Genomic DNA, 27706 nt, shown 5'->3' with positions numbered 1-27706 from the left:
CTGAGCACGGGCCAGGGGCTGAGGAGGATCAGACAGTAGCACATGGTCTGATCCTCCCCAGCGCCGAGGAGGGGAGGGGCCCCACTGTACAAAATGAGGTGCGGGTGCGGGTGCGGGTGGGGGTGGCTGCGCCATACTCAGCATTTCCACCCGCCCTTTGGCCCAGGGTGGGGGACCTTGGCTGGTAACATGTGAGGCTGTGGGGTGGGTGATGGGCGTGCTCCACCTTGCGTTACACCGGCCCCCAGCTGGTTCCAGGTTCCACTTGGGGGGCTGGTTGTGAGCCAAAAAGCCCTGTGTAATTTGGGTCTTGCGTACTATAAAAATTCCCCTTTCTTGGTGGTCTCCCTATGTTACCAAAGCAGTGCCGATGCTTCGGATGCTGTTGCAAAGCTGGGTGTCTATAGGTGTAATATAAATCCTCATTTCGTGGGTGTTCAGCTACTGGGCGTTTGTAGTAGCTGGATGTGTCTTTTGCAAGGCTTTACAAAACTAGGCCTTAATTTCATTGTGAGCCTCCTGTTACGATTCTATACTTAAAAAGAAAAGGAGTACTTGTGGCACCTTAGAGACTAACCAATTTATTTGAGCACAAGCTTTCATGAGCTACAGCTCACTTCATCTATACTTGTTTTTCTGGATCCTTAAGTTTCACTAGTGCTATGAAACTTACAATAGAAATGTAACAGTAGCATAATCTGCTATAGTCTGCCAAAAAGCAACACTTTTGTATGCAGAATTCTTGTAGCCTTGTTGGTCTCAGGATATGAGAGTGACTAGGTGTGTTAGGTAATATCTCTTATTGGACCAGCTTCTGTTGGTGAGAGAGACAAGCTTTCCCGCTACACAGAGCTATTCAGGTCTGTGAATATGTTCTACCTTATATTTAGCTGTGGTGGTAAGAGTACCTTTCCCAGATCTGATGAAGAGCTCTGTATAAATCAAAAGCTTGTCTCTCACCAACTGATGTTGGTTCAATAAAAGACCTCACCCACCTTGTCTCGCTAAAATGCAACATTAAAATTCAAATTGTGCAGTGGAAATTTTCCTTATCACTGTGGTGTCAACTGCAGTTTGGAAAAGCCTTGTTGAAATGATTGCTAAGTATTGGAAAGGATGTATGAAATGACATGACGTTACAAATCTGTGTTCAAAGAATATTATTTACATTGCAAAGTGAACCCCCTGAGAGTTAGGAAATGCCAGAATTTAGGTTTCTGTGCAATTTTAATTGCCTCTTGTGCATCTGCATTATGGTAGCTTTTAATTACATAGTCGCATAGAATATTTTTTTCCCTCAGGATCCCTGGAGTTCAGGGAGCTATTCCTTGTAATATCAAGAAATGTCTGTGTGAGAGAGAAAAGGGGAGGAGCATCATACATGCTTTTTGAATGGAAACAGTAAAAATAATTGGTCTCTCTAGCAGTGGTTCTCAGTCAGGGGTATGCAGAGGTCTTCCAGGGGATACATCAACTCATCTAGATATTTGCCTAGTTTTACAACAGGCTACATAAAAAGCACTAGCAATCAGTACAAATTACAATTTCATACAGACAATGACTTGTTTATACTGCTCTATATACTATACAGTGAAATGTAAGCACAATATTTATATTGCAATTGATTTATTTTATAATTATATGGTAAAAATGAGAAAGTAAGTAATTTTCTCAGTAATAGTGTGCTGTGACAGTTTTGTATTTTTGTGTGTGATTTTGTAAGCAAGTAGTTTTTAAGTGAAGTGAACTTGGGCTATGAAAGATAGTACAGTACCTGAATGGGGTACAGTAGTCTGGAAAGGTTGAGAGCCACTGCTCTAGAGAAGAATCAGGCCCTCTACTTAGTCATATTTTAATAGTTTTACAAATAAAAATTCACTATAAAAATTACAGGACACCTCCTGTTTTGATTACAGCAGAGCTCCATAGGGGAGGCACTACTGAAAAATTCTGAGTGTATATTTGACAGGTTTCAGAGTAGCAGCCATGTTAGTCTGTATTCGCAAAAAGAAAAGGAGTACTTGTGGCACCTTATAGACTAACAAATTTATTTGAGCATAAGCTTTCGTGAGCTACAGCTCACTTCATCGGATGCATTCAGTGGAAAATACAGTGGGGAGATTTATATACACAGAGAACATGAAACAATGGGTGTTATCATAATGACCCACATTACACAAAGTAAAACTATTTCCCCATGTTTATTCCTCCTCCCCCCCCCCACTGTTCCTCAAATGTTCTTGTCAACTGCTAGAAATGGCCCACCTTGATTATCACTACAAAAGGTTTTCTTCCCCCCCTCCCCGCTCTCCTGCTGGTATTAGCTCATCTTAAGTGATCACTCTCCTTACAGTGTGTATGATAACACCCATTGTTTCATGTTCTCTGTGTATATTAATCTCCCCACTGTATTTTCCACTGAATGCATCCGATGAAGTGAGCTGTAGCTCACGAAAGCTTATGCTCAAATAAATTTGTTAGTCTCTAAGGTGCCACAAGGACTCCTTTTCTTTTTGAGTGTATATTTGTGTTTTATGGAATGAATATGTTTTTGTAAATGTGAGGTGTCTGGGAGTGCACATGTGTGGTGTTTACTTTGGATGGGTCTGTGTCTGATAGGTGTATATATGGTGTATGAAACAAGTGGATGAAAAGATGTGTATGTAGGAGTGGGTAGATTTGTGTATGTGGTTAGGTATGAAAATTCTACTGCGTAAGGAAGGGTATGTGGGCATGATGAGTCAAAATGTGTTTGTCGTAATCGATGCGTATGGTGGAGAGAAGTCTTCAAAGTCCTTTTTCCAAATGCACTGTGCTGTACTCTCCCATGAGGGAGTGGGTCCTTCTCAGAAGGTCCATATATCACATCCCTGTCAACTGCATTTCCCTGGATACTGAGCTGTAACTTTCAAAGCAACAGAAACAAAACTTCTGAAGATCCGCCTTTCTCCCCTCCTTATTGGACAATGTAAATCAGAGCTTTTTAAGACCAGCTATGTCTGTTGTCTGTTTGTATGAGTTAACTGGGCAATGGAGCACGGATTAGTAACTGAAAGAGGCATGCTTTATTTCTAGCTCTCCTTCCATATCTCTCCCAGTAGATAAGTGAGGCAGGTTCTTATTAGCTACATTTGACAGTTCCCTTTGCAACATTTATTAACTAACTTATTTCAATTTGGACCTCCCACATTTAGGATTTGGAAATTTGATAGCAGTTTTTATTTATTTATGAGCCTCATTCTCTCTTTTGCTGTTATCTTTAGCAGTAATCTCTTTATTTACTGTTGGGGGAGAAGGAATATTTATTGTATTAATTTCCTTAGTGGAGGAGACTTTGCATATTTTTTGGCTTATATTTATGTCCCCCTCGTCCCCCCAAACAAACACACACACATGAAAAATGCCATGGCTTTTGTAGCAACTAAACTCTTAAAACTAGGTAATTTGTCAATAGGCTATTGGTGTGCATTTGTGTGTCTTTTATTTCCAGCAGCAAGATGCTACTAGACACAGAGACAAGGAAAGCCAGCATCCTAGCCTCGCTCCAGGCTCTGGGGAAAGATTCTGCAAATGGGAGAAACGGGAGGAATCACAGAAGAAACCTAATCTTTGGTCCGAGTCCTGCTGTGTGTGGCTGCCTTCCCCCTGGGAAACTTCTGCATGGATCCAAATTCACTGATGGAATCCTCCGAAGGGGAAATCTCACAGGATCACTGGCTCTGGAAAGGGTGAAACTGACAAAAGCGAAGTTGGGGAAAAAGTTCAGAATTCCTAAAGGCAAAGGAGACAGCAGATGTGCACTTTCCCAGTCTCTGCAGCACATCATGTCCTCTGCCCAAGAAGACCAGGCATGCTTTAAGGTGAGGACTAGCAGGAAATAGTTTTATATGGGACTGACTGACAGGACCAAATTTAACCTTGGTATAACTCTATTAACATCAATGGGCTTCCACCAGAAATTAATTTGGCTCTTGTCTTTGTACTGAGGAAGCAATTTCATATATATGTAATCAAAAATAGATTTGATTTTTTTTTTTGGCAGAAAAACTGACAGCAGATTATAACAAGACAATGGTGAAAATTGTGTGATATAAATTGAAGAGGCTTTCATGTCAGGGCATCTGGCAGTTTTACATAAGGTTCAACATTAGAAGTTGATCTTGATGAAAATCTGACCTTTTAATTATAGACTTAAACCATGTGGAAAACTCAGAACTAACTTCTTGTTAGAGACATATATCCAGTATTTCACTTTTCTCTGTCTTCTGTTAAAGGGAATGGCTGCATGAAGGAGGGCTTTTTGCTCCTAACCAGTCATCTGCTGCTGCTGCCACTCATTCCTCACTCAATGTAGAACTGATTCTGATCTCAAACTAATGTGACTATTGACTTTAATGGAGCTATTCCTGATTTACACTGGTGTATATGAAAGGAGAATCTGGCCCATAATCTTCTGCTTATGACATTTCAGTTGGGAGCTGTGGATCCGATTATAATGTCACAGGGTGAGGAATAAGCAGCAGGGGCAGAAGGACTCAAGAAACCAACATCCTATTTCTATGTAAACTTCCTAAGTAGTAAAGAATGAGGGCAGGATGAAAAGAAAATCTAGTCCCTAGTCAAATGATTTTTGGTGTTTTTCAGGAGGTGTTTCAAAGTTTTATTTAACAGAGGCTGTGGTAGCAGCTGCTGTGGCTCTTCTGTACCCCTGCTGAAGTGTTTGACCAGTGGATTTATGTAGTTATGCACCTATTGGGCACTCAAAGTGCCCCCGCTGCACTGCTTTGCAGAAAACTGACACACAATAGTGCTGAACCACCCTGCACAGTTTCTCTGTGTTCCTGCCAATTCCCCACTTCCTTGTGCAGTAGGACCATGATTGTGTTTATGATCTTTCTTGCCTTTAGGGATTCAGATTTGTCCCAAAAGGAGTAGGGTTTTTTCAAACTAGGATAACATTTCAAGGGCAATCAGTCCTCATACTTCAGAGCATAAACTGATTACAGGACTGGGATAAAGAAGAATTTTCCTCATGGACAGTATTGCCTGGTTATCAAGGTTTTCTCTGAAGCATCTGATATTGGTCAGAAACAGGCTGTCAGGCTATATGGGATCTTGGGCCTGTTTTGAGATTGTAATTGCTAGGTTCCTCTAAAAGACTTGAGAAGAGACAATGAGTCGTCGTACAGTTTTGTAGACCTGCAGTTCTGACACTTCAACTTACAGTATAACAGAAAAATAAATGCACTTTTGCATGGAAACATGAATCCTTTATCTGAATGGCTTTAATAAGGCATTTCAAGTATGAAAAGCATTCTTCAGCACTAAGATGTTTTAAATGATACTTATTGTGTAACTAACAATCACTGGAACTGGTAATGAGTAACTGGCTATTGGTTACTTTCTTCTTTCAGCCAAATCTTCTGTTCAGATTTCAGAAAGCTGCTAAAAGCATTGTTATGCTTTGCTTACTTTACAGAGAGCACCATCTACTGTGAGTAATGAATATTTGTTTGTAATACATTTTGTTCTATTCTACTAAAGCTTATATCTACTTATATCACATCCATTACCATGGTATCTGAGCACTTTGTACTTAGTACGTAAACACTTCTGTTTCAGTTATACATAATGTACAATTATAGTCTGAAATTTTGGGTTAACTTTGGAGCAGGTAAATGAAAGTTATGTGACACCATAGAATATGGATGTGTTGTTATTTAGTTACAATCTATGGATTTTTCAGAGCTTATTGGGTATTACCTTCATGAGTTGTCATACCCTTTTTGCATATTTGTCTGAATTTTGTTTACTTCATTTACGCGTAAATGATCAGAAGATTTACAGCTCCAAAAATTACAGCCAAGTGAGAAAAGGAGAAGTTTTTGTTTTGTATAGTGATGAGATGTCACAGTTATAAAAATAACTGAGGGCCCAATCTTTCAAATACTCACTTACGCAGGTTGGCCTATCGACAGTAACAAAACTATTGAAGACTATGTGTATGGGTTTGCAGGCTGGGCCTAGTGTTAGCCATTTAAATTGGTCATTTAAGACACAATTAATAAACTTAATTTCCATACTTTCATACACTTGGTAATTCATAGACCCACACTTAGGTTTGGATGTGGACAAGAATTGTAAGCCTTAAAATTGTCTTTAATTAGCTGAAAGATTTTGCGCTAACAAGTGTGTGTCTTTTTGGTTAGAGCCAACCTCAACTATGAGATTGAGAGAGTCAAGCGATGGAAATCCCAATCAAACCACATGGAACAGTCTAAGGGAGATATCCTCTTTGATGTGACACTATTCAGGGCTCAAAAACAGGTAGGGAGAGAGAAGAGTTACCATCTCTAGGTCCAAGTTCTCCAGCCTAAATAATTATCAATGAAGCCAACCTAATCAGTTGCATATGTACTGACACAAGGGTGATCTCAGGGTCTGTTCATTTGAATGTAATGCCTGGACAAAAACATATAGCCCTAGGGCTATTAAGAAGCTGATTTAGGCCATATCACACTAGAAACGTTTGCTTTTCTGTTAGTTGGTGAGGGGTTTGATTTCTTTACAACATTTCTATACTGGTAAAAACGTATATGTAGATGCAGTTAAACTGACATAAAAGTGCTTTTGCCAGTATAGCTTATTTGGTCAAGGAACTAGTATAAGTTATCCTGGCAAAAGCAGGGTTGTTGGGTTTTTTTGCCAGTATAAGATGTCTGTACTAGAAGGGGTTGCCTGGTAGCTACACCAGAGAACGGTTTCTAGTGCTGAGTTGGTGCTAGTGGAGATGCACTTATTCCAGTATAAAAGTGCTTTTGTTGAAATAGTACATTTTGCTTACACAGGCAAAACTTTCCAGTGTAGACTAGGCCTTAATACTCCAAATGAAAAAGGTTCAATTGCAAATTTATTGTGAATTGTTAAGTTTGCATTTCAGCTTCAGTAACCCCTTTTAATGAGACCATAAGCAGCGTTAGGAACGGTATGTTAGAAGCTAGTGCTTATGTGTAAAATCCAATGTGGCTGAATCCTCACTGGTGTTTCAATCAAACAGTTGCAATTTAATTAAAGTTCAGTCATTCTCTCTGTTCTGGTTGGGAGCCTTGATGCAGGCTCTTGATATCAACAAGCATAAAGCTGTTGTTTCATCAGTTTTATTGCAGCGGCTCATCTTTTTGCCATTTACGTTTTCATTCTTTTTTGCATGAAACTTGGAAAATAAGTTTTCTGGCATTCCTGCTTCCACACCAGTGCTCTTTCCTACCTGCAATGTGCAGTGGCATATACTACACATGTAGGTGGGAAATTGTCAAATGTGCTTTAAATTATGCTGCAAATCTGATGTATGCTATAGTGAACTGTGAACCATTTGAGCTTTTCTGAGGAGGATAAAAAGTGCATGTTTATATTCAGTGTGAGGCAGATGAACAGCTTGTCTTTTGGAAATTCATTCTTAAATGGCTAAAATACCATCTGAACAAAGCCGTAAAGGCCAGAGTCAGTTTAATTGTGTCAAATGTGCCTCATTTTTGCATGCATTTATTCCAGCCAGGTGTGAAGTTATCATGATGGCACATGTAAACGTGCTTTTGAGGATCTGTGCCTATGTGCCAAAACTGCCTGAAAAATCTGGCCTTGAATGTGCAGCATGGTGTAGATTATTTGCAAGGTTTGTAATTTAGAATAACTTGTGCTTCAGATTTCACAGCCGTATGGGTGAACCTATTTATTTATTTATTTATTTAGTAAACCCAAGTCACATAGTATTTGTTTGTTTTTCATATGCTTTTTTGCTCCCCTTGGGGAACCATTTATGTGTCCATAATAATGCAAGTTCTAGTGTTCTCAGGGTATCTTCACTATCCAGGAAATGAAATACTCCAAGGAGATGAGATTATATATTTTTGCTGCTATGTAAATGGCTTTTTGAAGCATTACTAAATCCCGTGGGAGGGGAAATAAAAGCTATTACAAATCCCAGAACCTGTGCTCATACCCCTAATGATGATAAGTCTAAAATAATTACTTGGCTTTATAGTCACCTACTAATTAACAGGCTATACTTTTCACCTGGTTCTTCATGAGAGATGGAGTGTTTGATTCCTAGGATCATGCAGTTACAACCATTTGCTGCCCTTGATCCAGGCTTGCAACTCCTACTTTATCACAATTCTGAGTCCTTTTCTTCCCTCTGTGTATGCAATTCACATTAACATGAATGGGAGTTGCACACACTAATGCAATGTCTATATGCCCTTAAGCACTCCCTTTAACTTAATTGGTTGAGGCCTATAGAATGAATTAATGTGTTGAAACTGGTTGATTAAAATGACATTCTGCTGAGAGCAGAAGAGAAGTGTGATTGACATTGAAGTTAATGACTATCACAGTCAAGCATTAATGCAGTTTAGTCAGTCTTGCTAATCTTCATTGCTCACAAACTTGTCGTGAACATAACACTATCAAATAATGGTCCACTAATGGATATAAAATATCCTTAATCTATCAATTTACCATTGGAGCACAGCTCAGGAGACCTAGATTCTATTCCTAGCCCTGCCATTGGCCTGCTGGGTGACCGTGGGCAAGTCACTTCACGCCCCTCCCATGCCTCAGTTGCCCAGTCTGTAAATTGGGGATACTACTACTGACCTTCTTTGTAAAGCACTTAGAGACCTGCTGATGAAAAGTACTATATAAGAACTAGGTATTCTTATTATTACCACAATACTCTGGACCGGACTCCAATATAGCAATTTGTTGACACCAAACAGCATCTGTGTAGAGAGGAACCATACTGGTTGCTTTAAAATAATTGACTTTCCCTTCTTGAAGTCAAGGATTTCTGAGCGTGCCATACATATTCTTCGTCAGTGTCCTCAGGAGCGAAGTGAGAAGGACATCAGCTACATACTCGTCACTCTGCAGCCCGTGAAGGCCTTTGGAAATTACTCCACAATGATTCAGAAGAAGGTGGCAAAGGCTGCATGGTATTCAAGGTAATAAGGAGGATAAATCCTATGGGGAGAGAGATTGAATTGGTCAGGTCACAGTCAGCTCTGCTGTACAGGCAAAACAGGTCAGTGTTTAGGACAGCAGATCAGAGGCAGCAATTGTATGAGTTACTGTATGGGCTGACATCTAACCAGTTTGTGTAGGACGATAAACACTATAGTGCTGACGTGGAATAAAGGCAAGAAAATTGCTAAACTAGTTTTATTTTTACAATAACTTGTGATCTTGTATAGGGTCTTTCCTGTGACTAATGTGTCATGTGCCAGTGACAAGCACCAAGGTGTCCCAGATAGCATGATTTACACTACCACAAAGATACAGAAAAGGAGGAAAAGCAGCTAAAGCATTTGAAATGTAAAATATTAAGTAAGGCTTTAATTTTAACATTTTTGTCCCCTTTCGCTTCAGGTGGAGAGGGTTTTTAAAAGACCCTTCCCCATTTGACAGTCTTTTAGATCAGTGGCTCTCAAACTAGGGCCGCCTCTTGTTTACCTGCCGCGTCCACAGGTTCAGCTGATCGCAGCTCCCACTGGCCGTGGTTTGCCACTCCAGGCCAATGGGGGCTGCAGGAAGTGGTGTGGGCCGAGGGATGTGCTGGCCACCCTTCCTGCAGCCCCCGTTGGCCTGGAGCGGCGAACTGCAGCCAGTGGGAGCAGTGATTGGCTGAACCTGCGGACACGGCAGGTAAACAAACCGACCCGGCCCACCAGGGGCTTTCCCTAGTTTGAGAACCACTATTGCAGATGGTATCAAAGGTGGTAATAACTGTTCTTTTGGGGAGAAAAGAGATGTTAGTTGAGAAGGGCTGGAGTGTTGTTATTGTTAAAGTCCAATCCAGTTTCCTAAGAAGACGCAACAAGACAGACACACACACAAAAGGGGAGAGAAAGGAATAGCAAAGATAGGAAATGCAGCTTCTGTCTCTGGTGTTGACTTACACTTTTCACTGCTGAAACACAGCATGGTCTGATCTGCCACTCTGAGACCTGGCAAACTTGTACCAGCATTGAGCTGTTTAGGGTGCTGCTTTTAGTTTCCTTTCTGGTCACAGGCTCACAACAATGTTGCAAAATACACAATTTTGACTGGTTAAGCTAGACTCTTATTAGACAGAAGGAAAACAAAAAAGAGGGATAGGAAAGAGAAGAAATAAGGGAAGGAAAACACACAAGGGGTAGGGGAGCATTTTTTTTCTGAAGCCCCCCCCGGTAGTGTCTGGGATTTAGCCAGAACTGGTAGAGGTAGCAGTGTCAGATGGGTCCCTCTCTCTGGCCTGGTCTGGAAATGTCTCAGGATCTGGATGACGAAGGCCTGGGGTGTCAGAAGACAGAGGCAATGGCAGCCATGATGGTAAAGCTTGCTCCACTAGCCAGTTTTTCTCCCTGCAGTCTCTTTCTTTAGGGACTCCAAAAGGTAATGATGGGTGGAATAGCCACCAATTTTGTCCACTAATTAGGCCTAATTTCCAACATGCCAATTTTGGGTCATTGATTTTTGTTCTCCGACTTTTCTTGTTTACCAAGCATGATCTTAACACAGTCCTTGCATTGTATCACTAGGCCTTTTTGTGTCTTTCTGTCTTGCCTTTGCACCTTTTCCATTCCGCATTTGTTCTCATAGGTTACTGTGACACTTGATGAACTTTCACTCTGTTTTCACTGTTGAGCTCACAATTAGGATAAATATGTAGGCCCAATTATTACAACAGCCCTGAACTTTTGGTATGTTCAAATCAGGATCCAAAACTGCATTCACATTTCGCACCTTGAACTTCTATGTACAAGCATTTATACTATCCAATGTGTTTGTGTGACAGTATAGATGAAAATCTGCCTTTTTGGGGGCAGGAATTTGGAAATAAAATGTGTTACATCTCCCAACCAGGCCTTACTTATACTAGCACTTTTCCTGCCATGGCTGCAGCTCCACCAGTGTTAGCAAAAGTGGGAACCCTAGTAGTAATAATTATAGTATCTAGCTCTTATATCCATAGATCTCAAAGGAAGTTATATTCAATTTAGTGATGGGAAACTGAGGCACAGAGAAGTGAAGTGACAGTGATTTATCCAGGGTCACCTCGCAGGCCAGTAGCAGAGCTGGGAATAGAATCCAGGTCTTCTGAGTCACCAGCCAGTGCTCTTTCCAATAGACCACAGTATGTAAAACAAAAGGAGAAGATGATGTGGGTCTGTGATTTAGCAATGTACTTAAGACTTTGAAGATGCAAGATGTTCAGAACAGCTTGAAACTATAGCAACACTGTTAAACTCTTTATTGTTCAGGGAATCTGTCCTTTCTAGGTATGAATCCTGCCAAGTGATGATCCAACAGGGCTACACACCACACTCCTTCTATATCTGTCTCTCAGGATCTGGTAGGTAGTAATCTATTAAAAAAATAGGTGATCTTTATTGCTGTGCCTCGGGGAGACAAATTAAATTAAGGTTCAGTTTATTTATGTGAAGGGTGTACAGTGTTTCCTCTACTTAAGACTCTCTTTACAAGAGGCCTTTTGAATGTTTTACAGCATTTTAAAATGAACTTCAGTGGTGTTGGCAGATAGCACAATAATCTTATTTAGGGGAAGCCTTGTTTTTTGACTTCAGTCAGGGATTGCTGCACTGGTGGATAGAGACCTTTGATTAGCAGTGATATTAAGCTTCCTTGCCTCTTTCAAAAATAGATAAGGCATCAGTATTTTGTTGTTGTTGTTAAAGAAAACCAAAAATTAGACAAATATTGCCCAAAGATAATTCCTCCAGAATTCTCATGTCTGACAGAGAGAAGGATTTAAACCTATCTTCAGTGTAATCCCTTAGAATTTCAAACCGGTTTCTTTGTTTACATTTATTTTATTCTCTGCCTCTTGAAAACTCATGGCTCTGTTCCTTTGAATTCCAAACTGCAGTACAGTGAGCCTGATCTTGTGAGGTGATGAGCACTATGGTGCTCTGTTTCTCACAAGATTTGGCCTCCTGGCAGGAAAGTTTTGCCACATTAGCTGGAATTAGGGATCCAGTAATTTGTTCTGGTGATCTGTTCTCCCCTAATTACACATAGGTTAACATTCACTAAACCAGACAGAAATTGTGCGTTTGAGTGCAGGTGCATGTGTTAATGGAAGGAGTAGAGCACTAGTCCTGTTTTAAATACATCTATTTTCTCACACTGTAATGTGAGTAGTTATGCAGCATATCTTCTGCACGTAATAGTAATTTGCTAACACCTAGTAGAAACAATGAAACAGACATGTACCTTCCATATTTGAGTATTATTTTTGTTTATAAAAACAGTAGTTCCAGGAGGAATTTTGTATCAGATCAGTACACATCTCAGAGGATCTGAGTTTAGGCTCCTGTCTCCTGGGCAACATGTTGTGCCATCTGAAACATTTGCCACGCACTTTAGAGACTTCTCAGCTGCGTATTTGGTAGTGTCCGGGAAATGCCTGTGCTACATAAATAATTCTCTAAGCTCTTAATACCAGTCTGCGCTACAGGAAATGTTCCAGACCTTTTGTACCCTTCAAAAGAGTCAGAGTCTGTGTGATCATGTAAAGTTTACAAGCAAACAGTAATGCTGTGTCCCTGTCATTTTTCATGTTTTGTAAACCTACCTTCCACTCCCTACATTTGTTTTCTGCAAAACATACATTTTGGATTCAAACTGCTTGAAAATATCCCGTTGAAGCTCACAACAAGCAGGATAATGATACGTATATTTTTCATACTTAAAAGAGCCTCACATCACATTCACAAGGGGTCTAGAAAAAATGCTTACTTGTTTGCACAAGAAGCCCCTATTTGTTTTACAATTTAACAGCTGATTTGTGATGTTGTTTACCTTGTAGCAACAGTTATCAAGAGGAACAGTGACAGTGGCCAAGTAAAGCCTGCCTGGTTCTTTAGTCGAGGGGATGCATTTGGGGTGAGTTACAAAGCAGTGCACTAGGTGTTGAAATACATCAACGCAAGATAGGGTTGAGTCACCCCGTTATTTTTGCACGGTCGATAAATTGAGTTTCATGCAATTTACTGTATGTGTCACACAGAAGAGACACAAAATTGAATTCCCGAACACTTGTGGTAATTAAAAATTCCACACACTTTTCCTGAGAGTTGAGGTTTGACCAAGTGACCTTGGGCAACATTTCTACTTGCTAGTACTGCAGTGCTGCAGTCTGTGCACCAGTTGGCTATTATTCTGCACTCCATCTGTGTTTCAATGTTGGAGAGATGTCTGTCTTGTGGGATATAGAGTCCTGTATAAATAAGATGACTTTTTTTATTAATGTGTGACCTTTTATTATCTGCTGATTTATTTTCAATACCACAAAACATATTCTCTGTTCTCTAGATAAATATAGACATAGGGGAGAGAGAAGATTTGAAATTAAAGAGTGATTAAAAATTGTATAGATATTTTAAAATTATACACTTTTCCTCTTTCCATCCCACCCTTTTAATTATTATTTTTAGGATAGAGAGATTATAAATGGTGACTACTGGCAGACAACAGTTATTATTCAGGAACCAGCTGAGTTTCTCTGTATTGACCGAGAGGTAAATATTTCTTACATTTATGACAAATAAAAATGTTTATTAGTCAAACATATGTAAGCGCATTGTTTCTGCCCACAGTTACAGCCAGGCTACCCCTACTGAGTTGCAGCAGTGTTGTGTGGGAATAATCAAGGGTCAGAATTTGGCCGCCTTTGTTCAAAGACACTGCTGTATAAATATGATTTTGATGTGCAGCAAAAGTTCCTCCACTGATGGCTGTTTTTACATATCATCCTTCAAAAATTTGTTCCATCTGCATTTGATGGATGATCAAGTTGCTACAAACCTACTATAAAACTGCCTGGGGTAAAAGTGGAGCATGTTCACCTCCATGTTATATAATCAGATGCTTTACATTGGTGTTGTGTGCGTCAGATTCACGGGATCACACAGTTGATCATGTGAATGCAAACACAATGTGAGGTCAATAAACCATGTTTATGCAGCAATGACTGAACCAGTCTGGATGAAGTAAGAATTCCCTAGGTTCTTGGTTCAGAATTTAGACCCATCCTTTTTTGGCAGATTGGAACAGTTTGAATGACATTTCTTTTTGCCATTCTTGTGCACTCTTGCACTTCTGGGTTTTGGCTGGGAATGGAAGAGGCTCATGGCAAAGCCAAAACACCACCAGGGGAGTTGTTCTTATGGTATTCCTAGCTTGACTGGAAACCGGAAGTGCTAGAAATTCCATGAGAGTCACCAGATTCTGACAGTTCAACAATTGGGAGATTTTCCCCTCCAAATCTTTGAAGATTCCACCTGTAGTTCTGCTATACAGTAACAGGATGCAGGGACTTTAAAACACAGCGGGCCAAATTAATCTCTGGTGTAACTGCAGTGACTTCAGTGGAGTTACATCAAGGGTGAATTTGAACCAAGCATTTGCTACTTATCCACATCTGAAAATGGAGCATGAGGTAGACTAAAATAAAGTTTCTTGACTGTACATCCAATTAACTGGTCACATATGAACTTGGTTGTTTGTGTGTGTGCAGTTTTTGAGTGCAGTGTCGGTGACTGCATGCACATATTGGGTATGCATATACACAAGTATTTTTCTCTATAAATGTAGGCCTTGATATCCGTAAGTAAGCATGTAACAGGAGGCTTGAAGGGCCAGGCGGCCTAGTGCAGTGGTCCCCAAACTGTGGGGCATGTCCCCCTAAGGGGGCGCGGAGGAACATTTTCGGGGGGCGCGGCAGAGCCTGGGCCATCCCCCAATGGGGGGGAGAAGAGAGCGCCACCCAGCCCCGCTCTGCCCCTAGCCCCACCCCCAGCCCTGGCTCCACTCCTGGCCCCAGCCCCTTCCTCTCCTCCCCCCAGCCCTGGCACCTGACCACGGCCTGGCCACGGCTTCCGCTCCCAGCCCCAGCCTCTCCCCCAGACTCAGGACCTGGCCAAAGCTCCGTTTCCGGCCCCAGCCTTGTCCCCAGCCCCAGCTCCAGTAATGACCCCGGCCTCAGCGCTGCCCCCCAGCCTTGGCCCTCTGGCTGCAGCTCTGCTCCCAGCCCACCCCCAGCCTTGGCCCCTGGCAGTGGCCCCCTTACCCCTATCCACACTTCCCCTCTCTGGAAGCCACGGCCCTGCTTTCGATCCTGGCTTGGGAAGGGTGTGGACAGGGGAAGGGGGGGGGGGCACAACTGTGTAAAGTTTGGGGACCATTGGCCTAGTGGTTTGAGTGCTTGACTTCCTGCCCCCTGCTTCTGTGGTTGTTGTGCCTCAGTCTTTAAGGCAGGGCAGTAAGAGGACCCAGGCCCTCCCACTCTATCAGGTCCCAGCCCAGGACCCTGTGTAAGTCAACCCCTGAGTAGGGGAGCTCCCAGAGGGGAGTCTATGTCCACTGCCCTGGGCTACTTCCTACTGTTGCCCCTTCAATTTGCTGCATGGACCTAGAGTCCAAGTTCCTGTGATGGCTTGTCTCTAGAAGTGCCCCCTGCTGGACCTTGGGCAGCATCCTGGTGCAGTCCAAGGTTCCTCCGGGTGGGGCAGCTGTAAGTTTGGTGGGGTTGGAACCCCCACAAGGTGTCCGTGCTTCAGTCACCTGGGTTCCTTTTAGGCTGGGTGCTGGTAGGCCTCCTTCTTTGCCCCTTTTGGCCAGGAAGACAGTTCCTTCTGGCTGCCGTGGCTGGCAGGCTAGTGATCCTTCCCTCAGGTAGGGAGGCAACTAGCTCCTACCTCTTTGCCAGTCAGCCTTGAATTGAGCCACACTCCCTCCTCCTCCTCCTCCTCCTCCTCTCCCCACCAGCCTGGCACTGGCTGCAGGTATAACAGGCCAGGACTAGCAGGGCCCAAAGGCTCTCTTTAACCCCTTCCATGCTGGTGGGCTGTTTCTCTGCTTCACCACAAAGCAGATAATCATTTACTGCATATGCACAGAATATTGGCACTGTGGTACCGCACATATGTTGGGAAAAACAGGTCCTTGCCCTGAAGAGTTTCTAATCTAAATCAGAGATTGACAGTCTAGTCTAGGTACATAGACTAGACCAGATGAAGGTGCCATTTTTGGATTAGAATGGTAGATAACTTCACTTTTAAAAAGAGTTTTGTTTTGTTCTTCTGTCCTTCGTTGATTATTGTTGGAAAAACCTCATGGAAGACATGAGCATTCAAGAGGGATTTGAATCCAGAGAGCAAGGCGTCCAGGATGGCATCAAAAGTGGGAAAATGGGTGGGAGGAGTGCACGTAGTGGGAAGCGCAGTGTTGGAATTTGCTGTAAGATGTCTCTGACTGTTGTGTTATGGTCAGTCAAGTTCAAAGTACTCATGAACTCTACTGGGGAATAGCTATAGATAATGCTGCCCTTTGGCTCAGTCACTGTATTATAAATCAGAGCAGGATAGAAGGATAGTCTTGTAATTATTGTGGTTAAGGTACTAGAGTGAGAATCAGGAAATTTGCTTCTCTTCATAGGTCTGCCACAGACTAACTCTGATATCTCGGACAAGTCACATAAACTGGAAGATTTTCAAAGGAGCCTAAGGGAGTGAAGCACCCAAATCCCAATGAATTCCAGTAGGAATTGGGTGCCAATCCCAGCCTTAATCTGTGTGCTTCAGTTTCAGGATAACTTTTCCTTACTTTGCAGGGAGGCTATAAGGTTAAGTCATTAATATTTGTGAGATGCTCAGATACTGCCATGCCATAGAAAATCCTACACACAAAATAAGCAGTGAATGATAATGTCACGTATAATACAAGTAAGGTGCCAAGATCATAATTCCTGGAGAGTTACAGAAATGTATGCTTCTCAACATCAAGATGAGGTGTGGGTGAGAGGAGGAAAAGCACTGTAAAGGAATCGGGGGGGAGCCTTCTGCAAAGGAAATGTTGGTTAAGCTGTCTTCCTTCTGGGGCCCTAGTTCTGTTCCTTGTAACATTGCTGTCTACCATTCTCATCCGTTAGTGCTTAGGGAAACACTTTAAGATAAGAGAAGAAAGAGTTTGATTATGAATAGGCGAATGGGAGGTTTTTCTGTTTTTAAAATAGTTTTTAACTAATACTTTTCTTAAAGGATTTCAGCAAGATTTTCCTGTCTGGTGGGAAAAACGTGTTTGGAGATCCTGAGCAGATGCAGTTTCTGAGGTAGGATGGAAGAACTTCAGACTTTTCAATTACCACATCTGTGAATCAGCTGTGGTGTTAATGGGGGGGGGGGAGTGTTCATCACCAGAAAAGTACTGTAGTCCTTTTGACCTTTTACTGTTTTTCTACTCTTTCACATTGTTTCCATGAACGCGTCAGTTAACTACTCTGTGTTTCCATATGCAGATAGGCACAATAACTCCTCTCAGGATTGTTGTGAATCTTGCTGCTTTGACACCTGAGATCTTCTTGTTGAAGGCATTATTAGAAGTACTATTATCTTTAGTAATAATGAATCATTTACTATCCACTAAATGTCCTGTCTCTTTTGTTACAATGGCATACTAACTTTCTGGCATAGTTTGAGAGTTTTTAATTTAACAATATACTGGTCTTGCTGATCCCTCCATAAAATGAACAGGAATACAGTGAACTTTTAACATTACGGATGCTATTGGACTTCGATAGATGTGATGGTCCTCACAATTTCTTTCTCTGATTTGCTTAGAAGTCTGCACTGTTTTAAAGGTTGGCCCATCAATCTGCTGGAAGACAATCCTGGAAAATGCATTGTCTGTCACTACAGGTAAGAAAAGTTTATTCAGTGTAGAAAACCAGCATTATCCAGTGGAGTTGTTATTATAAAACTTTTAGATTTTGCTTTACAAATGAGTACTCTGGCAGTGTGGTTATTCACAGTAGTAAGCACTATGCCCAGTAGCACATGTTTTCAGGACTGGGACCACTGAAGACATGTTCCTAGACCCTAGGAACTTGCAGTTTGAGGCCCTGATCCTGCAGTTGGATCTGCTTTGGCCTATTCCTTTGCACCTGCAGAACTGAGATCGGCATGATGCAGGGTCAGCTGACACAGATGTGGTTGCAGGATTGGTATCTAAATAAGGATGAACTAAAGTGCTCACTAAAAATCTCTGGCAAAACTAGAATGTATTATAATGTTATTATTTGTCTCTCCATAGATGACTAAGGCTCTGACATTTCCCAGGGTGTAATCTGGACTGTTGAACAGCTCCGTCCCCTCGGTTACCCAACTTGGGGTGCCTTTTACAGTGTCGCTGTGAGAGTAAGCACTCCTGCTCTGCTTTTACACAGCTTCCAGCATGTAAATTACTCCCAGCCATACTGTATGAGTGCTACGGCCAGCCACTCTTTTATTACGCTGCAGAGCAACACCAGTAAATTCCCAGTCTCGGACTTCCCCCCAGAAATGTGCATCTTGTATTACCCAGCCTTGTCTTGGACAACACAACAGGCTCATGTAAAGTCTGTCATTTTATTAAAAGAAAATGAAATGCACACATCCTGTTGTCTCAAATGGAGTTTCCCAAACACTTCAATCCAAGCACACTGATCTCAGTAAAACAATGAAACAGGTTTATTAACAACAGAAAGATTGTTTAAGTGATCACAAGTAATGAAAAATAAGTCTGAAGTGGTTACAAAGAAATAAAAGGTAAAACACAACTAGTACCTAACTTAACAAGCTAAATGATTTGAAAGCAAAAGTGTCTCTCACCATGTTTTAGAAATCTTACTGGCTGAATTCCTTTCTGCCAGGATCCCTCCTCAGTCCAATTATGCTTCCTTTGTCCTTTACACATTGTTGATGCTGTGAGTAGCAATGAAGGGAATGATGATTTGGGACTTCTGTTCTCCATTCTTTATACTTTTTCCTCTCCTTTGAGAATCATCTCCAGCTGGGGTTCAGGAGACAGAAAGTCTGTGAGGATGGGAACCTCATCCTCAACCTTGCAAAGATATAAATTCCTCATTACACTTTTTTTCTTGCCAAAGAATGGCCGCTTAAACAGGTGATAGTCCATTTGATTTTGTTGACACCTGACACAGGCGTTGGTTAGCCTTTTGTCTGAGGAACTGGTTTGTGACTACTTCCCCAGATTTGGAATATGTCTTAGTAACATCATACAGTTCTCAGACGTTCTTGTTAAACCTTGGATTTGTGCTGGAAATGGCCCACCTTGATTATCATACACTTTGTAAGGAGAGTGATCACTTTAGATAAGCTGTTACCAGCAGGAGAGTGGGGTGGGAGAGAGAAAACCTTTTGTAGTGGTAAACACCCATTTTTTCGTGCTTTGTGTGTATAAAAAGATCTTCTATACTTTCCACAGTATGCATCCGATGAAGTGAGCTGTAGCTCACGAAAGCTTATGCTCAAATAAATTGGTTAGTCTCTAAGGTGCCACAAGTATTCCTTTTCTTTTTACAGTAGAATCTTGTAACTTTACATACAACACTGCCACACATTTTAACAGGACAATAAAGATCAGTAAATCATGAGTTTTCAGATGATAGCTTACAAGGCACGGTTTGTACAAAATTTATCACAGTCTACCTAAAAAGGGGTGGACATAGGGATACAGACTGTCACAGGTTCATATCAAATGACCACTGAAGTCAGTGAGTCTTTCTATTGACTTCAGTGGGCATTGGATCAAACCCTGCATTGGACCTGACAACTCTGAGATTTAATGTTAATTGCCAACTGCATATTAGTTAATTGTTTATAAAATTGGAAAATTGATTTTGCTGGCTCCTCATTTCATAGGTACAAACCATGCTGAATACTTTGTGAAAGAGTTCAAAAGCATTATTTTAATAAAATAGTTCATTCCTCCAAATACCTGACCCTGAAATCTCAGCCACCCTCACAGGAATATTTGATATTATCAGGCAAGTTTAATAGATGGACATGGCAAAAGCAGTAGCACAAGTGATGTAAAGTGAGTCATGCATTTATTCTCCAGTATGTGTGTTCACTGGACTTCTCCAGATCAGGGAAGGACTCTCCCCACTTCCAGAACAACCTAGGTTGCGGGTACTCTCTCTGTCCTGCAACAAGGAAGCTCAATTCATCCCCTTTTGGCTTCTTGTGCAGAGCGCCCTTAAGTCGCCATAAAGGCTAAACTACAGCTGAGCCTGACAAAGCTGCAGCACTTCAGGAGCAGCATCAGAGTCTGCTGACTGCATTGTAGTTTTGGAGTAATAAGGAAATACTTTAATATTTGCAGCTGTTGGGTAGTTCAGGCTAAACATTAACAATAAACAATTAACAATAAAAAAGCTTTTCAAAATCTAAAGGGTCAACTGAAATAACTATGTTCTCTGAGAGCCTGATCCTAAAGCCTGTTGAAATGCATGTTAATCAGATCAAACTAGCTCCCTGGACTAAGATGAGTGAAATACAAAAAGTAAACAAAAGACATAAAAACAAGAAGATTTTTAAAAAATTCTTTCAGCCTTACTGAAATAGGTAAGAACTCTTTTAAAACATGACATTAAACTCGATGGACTTTTTAATAGGAATGTATGCAGTGCTCATGGAAAATAGCCTTAATTTGGACACCTACAAGAAATCTTAAGAATCTCATGCTTTTTCTATATCTGTTTGTTTTTATTGTAGAAGAGGAACTGTCGTTCTGAGAAACAGTAATGTGACTGAATGGATTTACATTGTGAAAGAAGTGAGTATCTGCAAAGCCAGCACGGAGCTTGGAGATCTGGGGAGGTGCTGTTGGGTGATGGTTATTTTTAAATTACCTTTCATGTACTTAAAGGGAAGTTGTTCTGTACTGAAGATTTTTCAAGATGACTCTTGCCTAAGCAAGAGAGCTCCCGCCAACAGAATAATGCAAGCTGAAGCTGGCAGTGAGTATGTCAAAACACCCTAATGATATTCAGCAAGGTTGTTAGATAAGCCACTGAATTCTCCTCTAGGTATGCTTGTAAACACTAGCAATCTGAGTTCCCATACTAAGGATGGTCTGTGTACCATTTTTGTACCAGTATAACTATTTTTGTTAGGGGGGTGGTGATTTTTAATTTTTTTTTAAATGAAGTAGTTTTACTTGTGCAACCCCTAGTGTGGACACAGTTGTACCAGTATAAAGCTTATTTTCTTTCCTGCATGAGAATAAGCCATACTGGTATAAGCACCTTTATACTGATATAACTGCATCCACACTGTACCAGTGTAGGTCACATCTACACACAAAAGTTGTACCACTTTAACTACATTACCTTTGCAGCCATGCAGATATCAGAGAAGAGGATATATACACAATGCAGTGGTACCTGCATATAGGGAACCTGGTTATAGCGAGTCTCTTCTTAAAGTGAATGTTTGGAAGTGTTTCACTGCTACCCAATGGACTTTCACTTTTCCAGTCCTGCTAGGCTAAAACTCTTGGACCTTATCTGTGTTAGACTTTTTTTTTTTTTCCCCCCTTAGCAGTAAGCCCCTCTAGGGAGGCTGTTGGCATTTTAGCCAGTGTTGTTTTGACCTGCTCTGGGGGGCAGATTGGGATTTGCTCCATTTTAGAATCCTGCCCTAAACCCCGACAGAGCACCACCTAAAACCCTAGAAAATTAGCCATTTCCTAGGCGACATTTTCCTGGGGATTAGCCATTGTCCTAACAGCTAATAACTCCACAGCCATTGCAAGTTAAAGCAGCCTTATAATTACTCTAATTTACACTGGGGGCCAATTCAGCCCCAGCATTGGGGGAGGTGGAAAGATGCTGGGTGTGAGGCTGGCACAGCTGCTATAATCTATATATATTTACATTAATTGTAAATAAATAGTTTAAAAACCAAAGAAGATAAAAATGCAGATTTTTGTACATACATATTATAATTAAATAAGTTAATTTTTTCTTGCTTTTTTTTTTTTAACCAGTTCACCAATCTTTGTTGACAAGCAGGACAGACACTCCTGTGATCATTGCCCTAGACACCTTGCCGCAGGGATCTGTGTTTGTGAGTATACCATACTGAAAGAAAAATGCCTTCCTTCTTGGCTGCCATTAAAAAACGCATGTGACTCAGCTTACACTCACTGGTGTCCTTTTATCCATTCATGGTTTACAGCAATCACAATGTGCTGCCAGAGATTCACTGCTCCGATACTCAAGATAACAAAATTAAAGCTAGTTTAGGTATGTCTACGTGAGCTGCAATCACAGAGATATACTCTCTGAATCATCCTTATCAGTCTTTCAAAATGTTAGGAAATCTTCTTGTTACTTTATTTTATCTCTGATCCTATTGAGCTGGGACACTTACAAATAGGATTTAAGTTTACAGAATATGGTTCTAGTCAAGGCGCATTTTCTTCGAAGTAATTTTTAACAAAGGCCTGTCTACTCTAAATATACCTGCGTCGGGGTTGTGGTTACATCATGTTTGTTCCCTGACCATGTTACAACATAGTTAAAATTTGTATTGTGGATGGTACTATGCTTCTGTAATTGAACTAGAACTTCGGACAGTCCAAGATTATAGTTGTGTAGATGGGGTCAAAGTAATGGCAAAAAATGTTTCCCTTGAATTATTTCTCCAATTATATAGGTGTGACATAATTGCAATTCAATTCTTATTCAAGATTGCACTGTTAAAACATTTAAAACTGAGCTTGACAAAACTAGGGAATAGTCTTTCACTGGTTGGGAGCAGATTCGGTAACACTAGATATCTGATTTCTGTGTTTCTAAGATTTATTATGTTAAGCTGGTGGCAGATTCACCTGTTCAGTCAGACACGTGTGTTCTAGTGAAATGCACTTCTATATGATATTTCTGTATACACCATACTGCAGAAGTGACACAAGCTCTCACCAGGATAGACAACTGCATTGTGTGTTGGAGGATAGACGATCCTAAGGGATAAAATCCTGGCCCCATTGAAGTCAATGACAAAACTCCCATTGACATGATTGGGACCTGAATTTCACCCGGTGCATTTATTAATATATTGACCCGCTCTGGCCAAAGCCCTCTGGGTTCCTAATGCAATATAATAAATAAAATACTGTTACAAATAAAAAGACAACATGGTCCACCAGTAATCAGGATGAACTGCAGCAATGGTAGGGGAATTTGAGTGAACAGATTGTAATGAGCATGACTTGTGCTGAAAGTGGATAGGGGCAAGAGGCCGGGATTGTGGGTTTTAACAGGTCTGGCTCATTTCAATTTTCTTACCTTTAAGGGACTGTTAGACTTTCTTTTTGAGGATCAGCCAAATTTGTGTGTAGTTAGCAATGGAGCTGAGTGTCTTAAGATCTCAAAGAAGTTTTATCTGCATCATGCCTCCAAAGATCTTCTGCAGAGGCTGCGAAAAAAAGTAAGTACACATTTGTTTGTTTTATGACTATCCAACCTTACTAAATTAGATTAGCTTTGCATCTCCATACTTTGTGCTGTTTGCACAATTGCACACGTTGTGGAATCATGTTAGGCATTAAAATCATGAATGTGCTTTCAAAAAATCTGAGGGGGTAGAAAGAGGTAATTCAGAACATAGCAGTAGTTACTTGATTTAACAGTCTTTGAATGAGCATAGCAGCAAAGAAACAGCCAATCAACATTATCATAAACCACAAGTAAAATTTTATTCTAGGGTGGGATCCTCATCACCCCGCCCCCATCCTTCGACCCCTTTATGCTGGGTAAGAGGGGCCCTAAAAGCTCTGCTTCTAGCTGGGGAAGGATTCCCCTGCCACAGGCACTGTGGTAGTCAGCATAAGGCTGCCTCCTGAGGACCCCCTCGCTAGTCCTGCTGTCTTAGAGGCCCAGACCACCAACCACTACAGAGATTCTGGGCAGCACTGTGGAATACCATAACCTAGACAGGCCTCTTGTTGCAGCCTAGGATCCAGAGGGTGCAAAGGTGGCTTAAACCCACCATAACCGTCTCTCCCATGAGCAGCGGAGCCGTGAGCTCTGGGAGTCTTAGCGACATAGCACAGAATGTCACTTCCAAAGTCTTGATTTGTAAGCACACAGTGTTTAATAGCATTTTCAACAGTAGGGTGAGGATGGCCTTGTTAAATGAGTAAGCAAAATAATGAGCTCTAGATTGTTTTGTCCTATAAAAATAAATCCAAAGGATGGGGCACTGTAGAGTGTAAGGTTTCAGAGTGGTAACCATGTTAGTCTGTATCAGCAAAAACAACGAGGAGTCCTTGTGGCGCCTTAGAGACTAACACATTTATTTGGGCATAAGCTTTCATGGGCTAAAATCCACTTCATCAGATGCATGGAGTGAAAAGTACAGTAAGCAGTGTGTGTGTGTGTGTGTGTGTGTGTATATATAATATATAAAAAGTGTGTGTGTGTGTATAGTACATGAAAAGATGGGAGTTGCCTTACCAAGTGGGGGGGTCAGTGCTAATGAGGCCAATGCAATCAAGGTGGGCGTCACCCATTTCCAACAGTTGACAAGAAGGTGAGAGTATCAGTAGCGGGACCCATCCGCTCCCAGTCTTTATTCAGGCCTAATTTGATGTTGTCCAGTTTGCAAATTAATTCCAGTTCTGCAGTTTCTTGTTGAAGTCTGTTTTTGAAGTTTTTTTTGTTGAAGAATTGTCAAAAAGAGTGTAAGCATCTTCCATTATGTAACCTACAGTCAGGTCTGGTTTGAGTTTTTCCTTTTTAAATGAGTCTTCCACAAAGGCTGTTTTCATTTAGGAGGAAATGGAAACCTGCCTAGTTTTGTTATGAAAAGTGGATGGTTATTGTGACATGCCAATATCTGGTGTTAGCCTCCTTTTATTAACTTCAACAATGTAGTAACAAAAGAACATGGTTTTACATTCTGCATGCAAGGAGCCTCAGTCTGGATTTAGACTCGGGGAGAACACTGGGTGTTTGAGCTGATGGCAATTTCCTGATAAACATGAGTGTGTGAGAAAAGCTAGCTGTGTTGGGCTAATTTAGAACCTGGGAATTTCCTCCCATCTTCAAGGCATTTTGGTAGCAGACCGGCTCTAATGTTACATGGACGGCAGCCCACATTTGTTTCAGTTGCTCCAGGAAGCTTCTGGAAAATGACACAGGTTTTGGCAGCATTCATTCACACAGTGTTATACCTGGCAGTTGTACCTACTTTTGTGAAACTAAACTGTTGCTTGGGCAGCAGTTTGTGGCAAACCTTTAAGTTAAGAACAGGGTTTTGGCCTTGTCATCTTTTTCTCGGTTACAGAATTCAAAATCTTAATTAAACTTACTGTTATTAAGAATAACTTATTCCATTTTTTTTTTTAGACTAACATGAAAAGGAAAAACTCGGAGGTTAGGCCGATTGCTGATACAGTCTTTATGCATATGATAGTTCTATCTGCTTGTGTACCAGAACTGGGTGCAACTGACAATTTCTCCATTTTTTGGAGGTGTTTTTCTTAGTATAAAATGTTTTTTTCATGTAATCTATCTGCCCTATCTTAGGTATTTATATGGTCCCCCAAAACCATAGTATCAGGAAACCTCCGAATCTTTAATATATATTACCCTTGTAATAGCCCTCTGAGGAAGGGAAATGCTGTTATGCCCCTCTTACTGATGGGGAACTGAGGCACAGAGAGGCTAAGTGACTTGCCCTAGGTCACACAGTAAGTCTGTGGTGAAGCAGGGACTGGAACCCAGGTCTCCTAACTCCAAGGCTAGTGCCCTAACCACTAGGTCATTCTTCCTTTCTGCAGCTACCAGGGAGGGTGCCCACTATTTTTTTAACTCTGTAGCCTTTTAAAAAATGGGTGCCTTCACTGGGAGCTGCAGGATACACAGCACCTCTGAAAATCATCCCACTTAGTTAGGCACCTGAATATGGATTCAGGAGACTCTTTGGGCACCTGATTTTGAAAATGTTGTCCCAGCAGTTGTGGTGCTCATTTAGCACTCCCTGCAGCTGTTCCTTGTGCAAGTTGCACGGTCGTCTGTTTTAGAAAATCAGCTAATACTTCATTGTGGATTGGAAATAAGATCTAGTCAAACCGGTGTTGGACATTGCCCAACTCTCTGAGGAATTGTAAATATATCTTTAGTGTTTTGTTTATTTTTGTTTAAGGGTAGATTTCTGTTTCGGTCTTTAACAGCACTTCAGTCACTTGATCTTTTAAATCTAAGTGAGTGGCAATGTAGTCTAAAGCTCAGGTTTTAAAATGCCGAGAGAAAACATAGTCAACAAACCTTTTCATTTTTTCTGTGGTGGATAAACTGATTCCATGTAGTATCCTGTTTAAAACAGATCACTATCTGCTGTTAACATTAGAGATCCCATGACACAACTTACCTCCCCAATCAACCAAACCAAGACACTCCACGTGCACGTGGTTCTCCACCTGGGAGGATGAGCGGACATGATAGATGTTAGTCATGTTGCTTAATGCGCTACTGGAAAGTGCTCAGATATTATGGTGATGAGCATGGTATAAGAATCTATATAGAATGACATCTTGAGTTTTCTCCTTTGTCCTTGACCATATTTCCCCTCCTGCTAGTGTAGTACAATATGATCTGCAGCATTTCTTATGGGAGCAGTACACTCAGCTGTAATATATGATTTGTAAAAGCTTTCAGATGAAAGGTGCTCTATATAAATAGAATATTTAAGCATCTTGAGTATGCACGGGGTTAAAATGTGCATTTTCCAAAAGGTATGAAGTTGCAGTAGCTGATTTCAAAACAGCCAAAACTAGGTAAGTGATAGCAAAATACAAAATCTATATAGGGCTTTATATATTTAAGAACTTGTAATGTTTCACTGAGGGAAAGTGTTTCAGAGCAAAACTTTACCTTCTTTATAGATCCTTCAGCATATAAATTTATAATGGAAAAAATTAGATGACTGAATATTCTGTTTACATATTTAGTGAATTTTGTCTATTTGAAGTTCAAATTTCTACAACGTTTTTGCTGTAGGACTAGATCATGACAAACATTCAAACTTGCTGGTGGTTAGCTCATTATATAACAAGTCTTGTGGGCTTGTTTTTGGTACCCTGATTGGATAACTTATGTAGCTAACAACACAAATAACTGTTTCAAACATGCAGATTGAAATATGGATTAATGGAATATTTAATGTTTTTCATAAGTGTTTTGACTTCTAAAGTGTGGCTTCTGACAAGCAACTACAAGTCACAAAGTCTCATCTAAATTCAACAAAAAATTCAGTGAATTCTTACGCATTTTTTCACTATACACTCATTTTAATGGAAATTAATCCTTTTCATAAAGGAAGATGGGGAGGAGGTTTTCACCACGCATTCTGCTTGAGAGATTTTGATTAGAGCCTAATGTCTTTGCCACAGGAACATTCCTATCCCAGTGAGGCAGAGCTAAAGGAACAGCTGCAGCAGGAGATACAATGGCAGATTTTTCGCAAAGCAGCTTTAAAGAGCACAGTTCAACAGATTGAATTGAAACGCAAACTGCTTCAACATTCCTATATGAGCAAAGGGCTTTACACATGGTGTAAGAACTGACGTGTGCACAAATTTCTGTCAACAGTGAAGCTATAAGGTACTGGTCAGTACCCACTAAAGCGGCTAAAAGGTCCATCTCCAGACCACAAAATCTTGTGAAAGATGGCGGTATTAAATCAGGCCTGTAGTTTCTTCATTTTTAGGGTAGGCGACAATGGTGAAAACTTTCAGGGAACTGTCTTTCCCTGTATTTCTTAAATCATTAAAAACACTCTTTCCTTCATGTTAA

The 27706-nt window shown here is 40.9% G+C and overlaps 1 protein-coding gene across 5 annotated transcripts; it reads left to right on the top strand.

Moving 5' to 3' along the window:
- On the top strand, positions 1 to 27706 carry LOC102929832. Of its 5 annotated transcripts, none has more exons than XM_043551669.1 (15): positions 1 to 98; positions 3491 to 3860; positions 5415 to 5494; positions 6210 to 6327; positions 8878 to 9002; positions 11301 to 11392; positions 12869 to 12945; positions 13497 to 13580; positions 17100 to 17170; positions 17679 to 17756; positions 20616 to 20676; positions 20770 to 20860; positions 21892 to 21971; positions 23202 to 23336; positions 27304 to 27706. In XM_043551669.1, the coding sequence occupies exons 1-15, from the start codon at positions 94 to 96 to the stop codon at positions 27475 to 27477; spliced, it is 1641 nt and encodes a 546-aa protein (XP_043407604.1). In that variant the 5' UTR covers positions 1 to 93; the 3' UTR covers positions 27478 to 27706. The 5 variants fall into 5 exon arrangements, with proteins under 5 accessions (XP_043407604.1, XP_043407603.1, XP_043407602.1 ...); XM_043551668.1 differs by having other exon boundaries at positions 8839 to 9002; positions 11319 to 11392; XM_043551667.1 differs by having other exon boundaries at positions 8839 to 9002.

The sequence above is a fragment of the Chelonia mydas genome, chromosome 7, assembly GCF_015237465.2.
Source record: "Chelonia mydas isolate rCheMyd1 chromosome 7, rCheMyd1.pri.v2, whole genome shotgun sequence".
Classification (NCBI taxonomy): domain Eukaryota; kingdom Metazoa; phylum Chordata; order Testudines; family Cheloniidae; genus Chelonia; species Chelonia mydas.
Note: the sequence above shows the minus strand (reverse complement) of the source record. Positions and strands in the feature narration are given on the sequence as shown.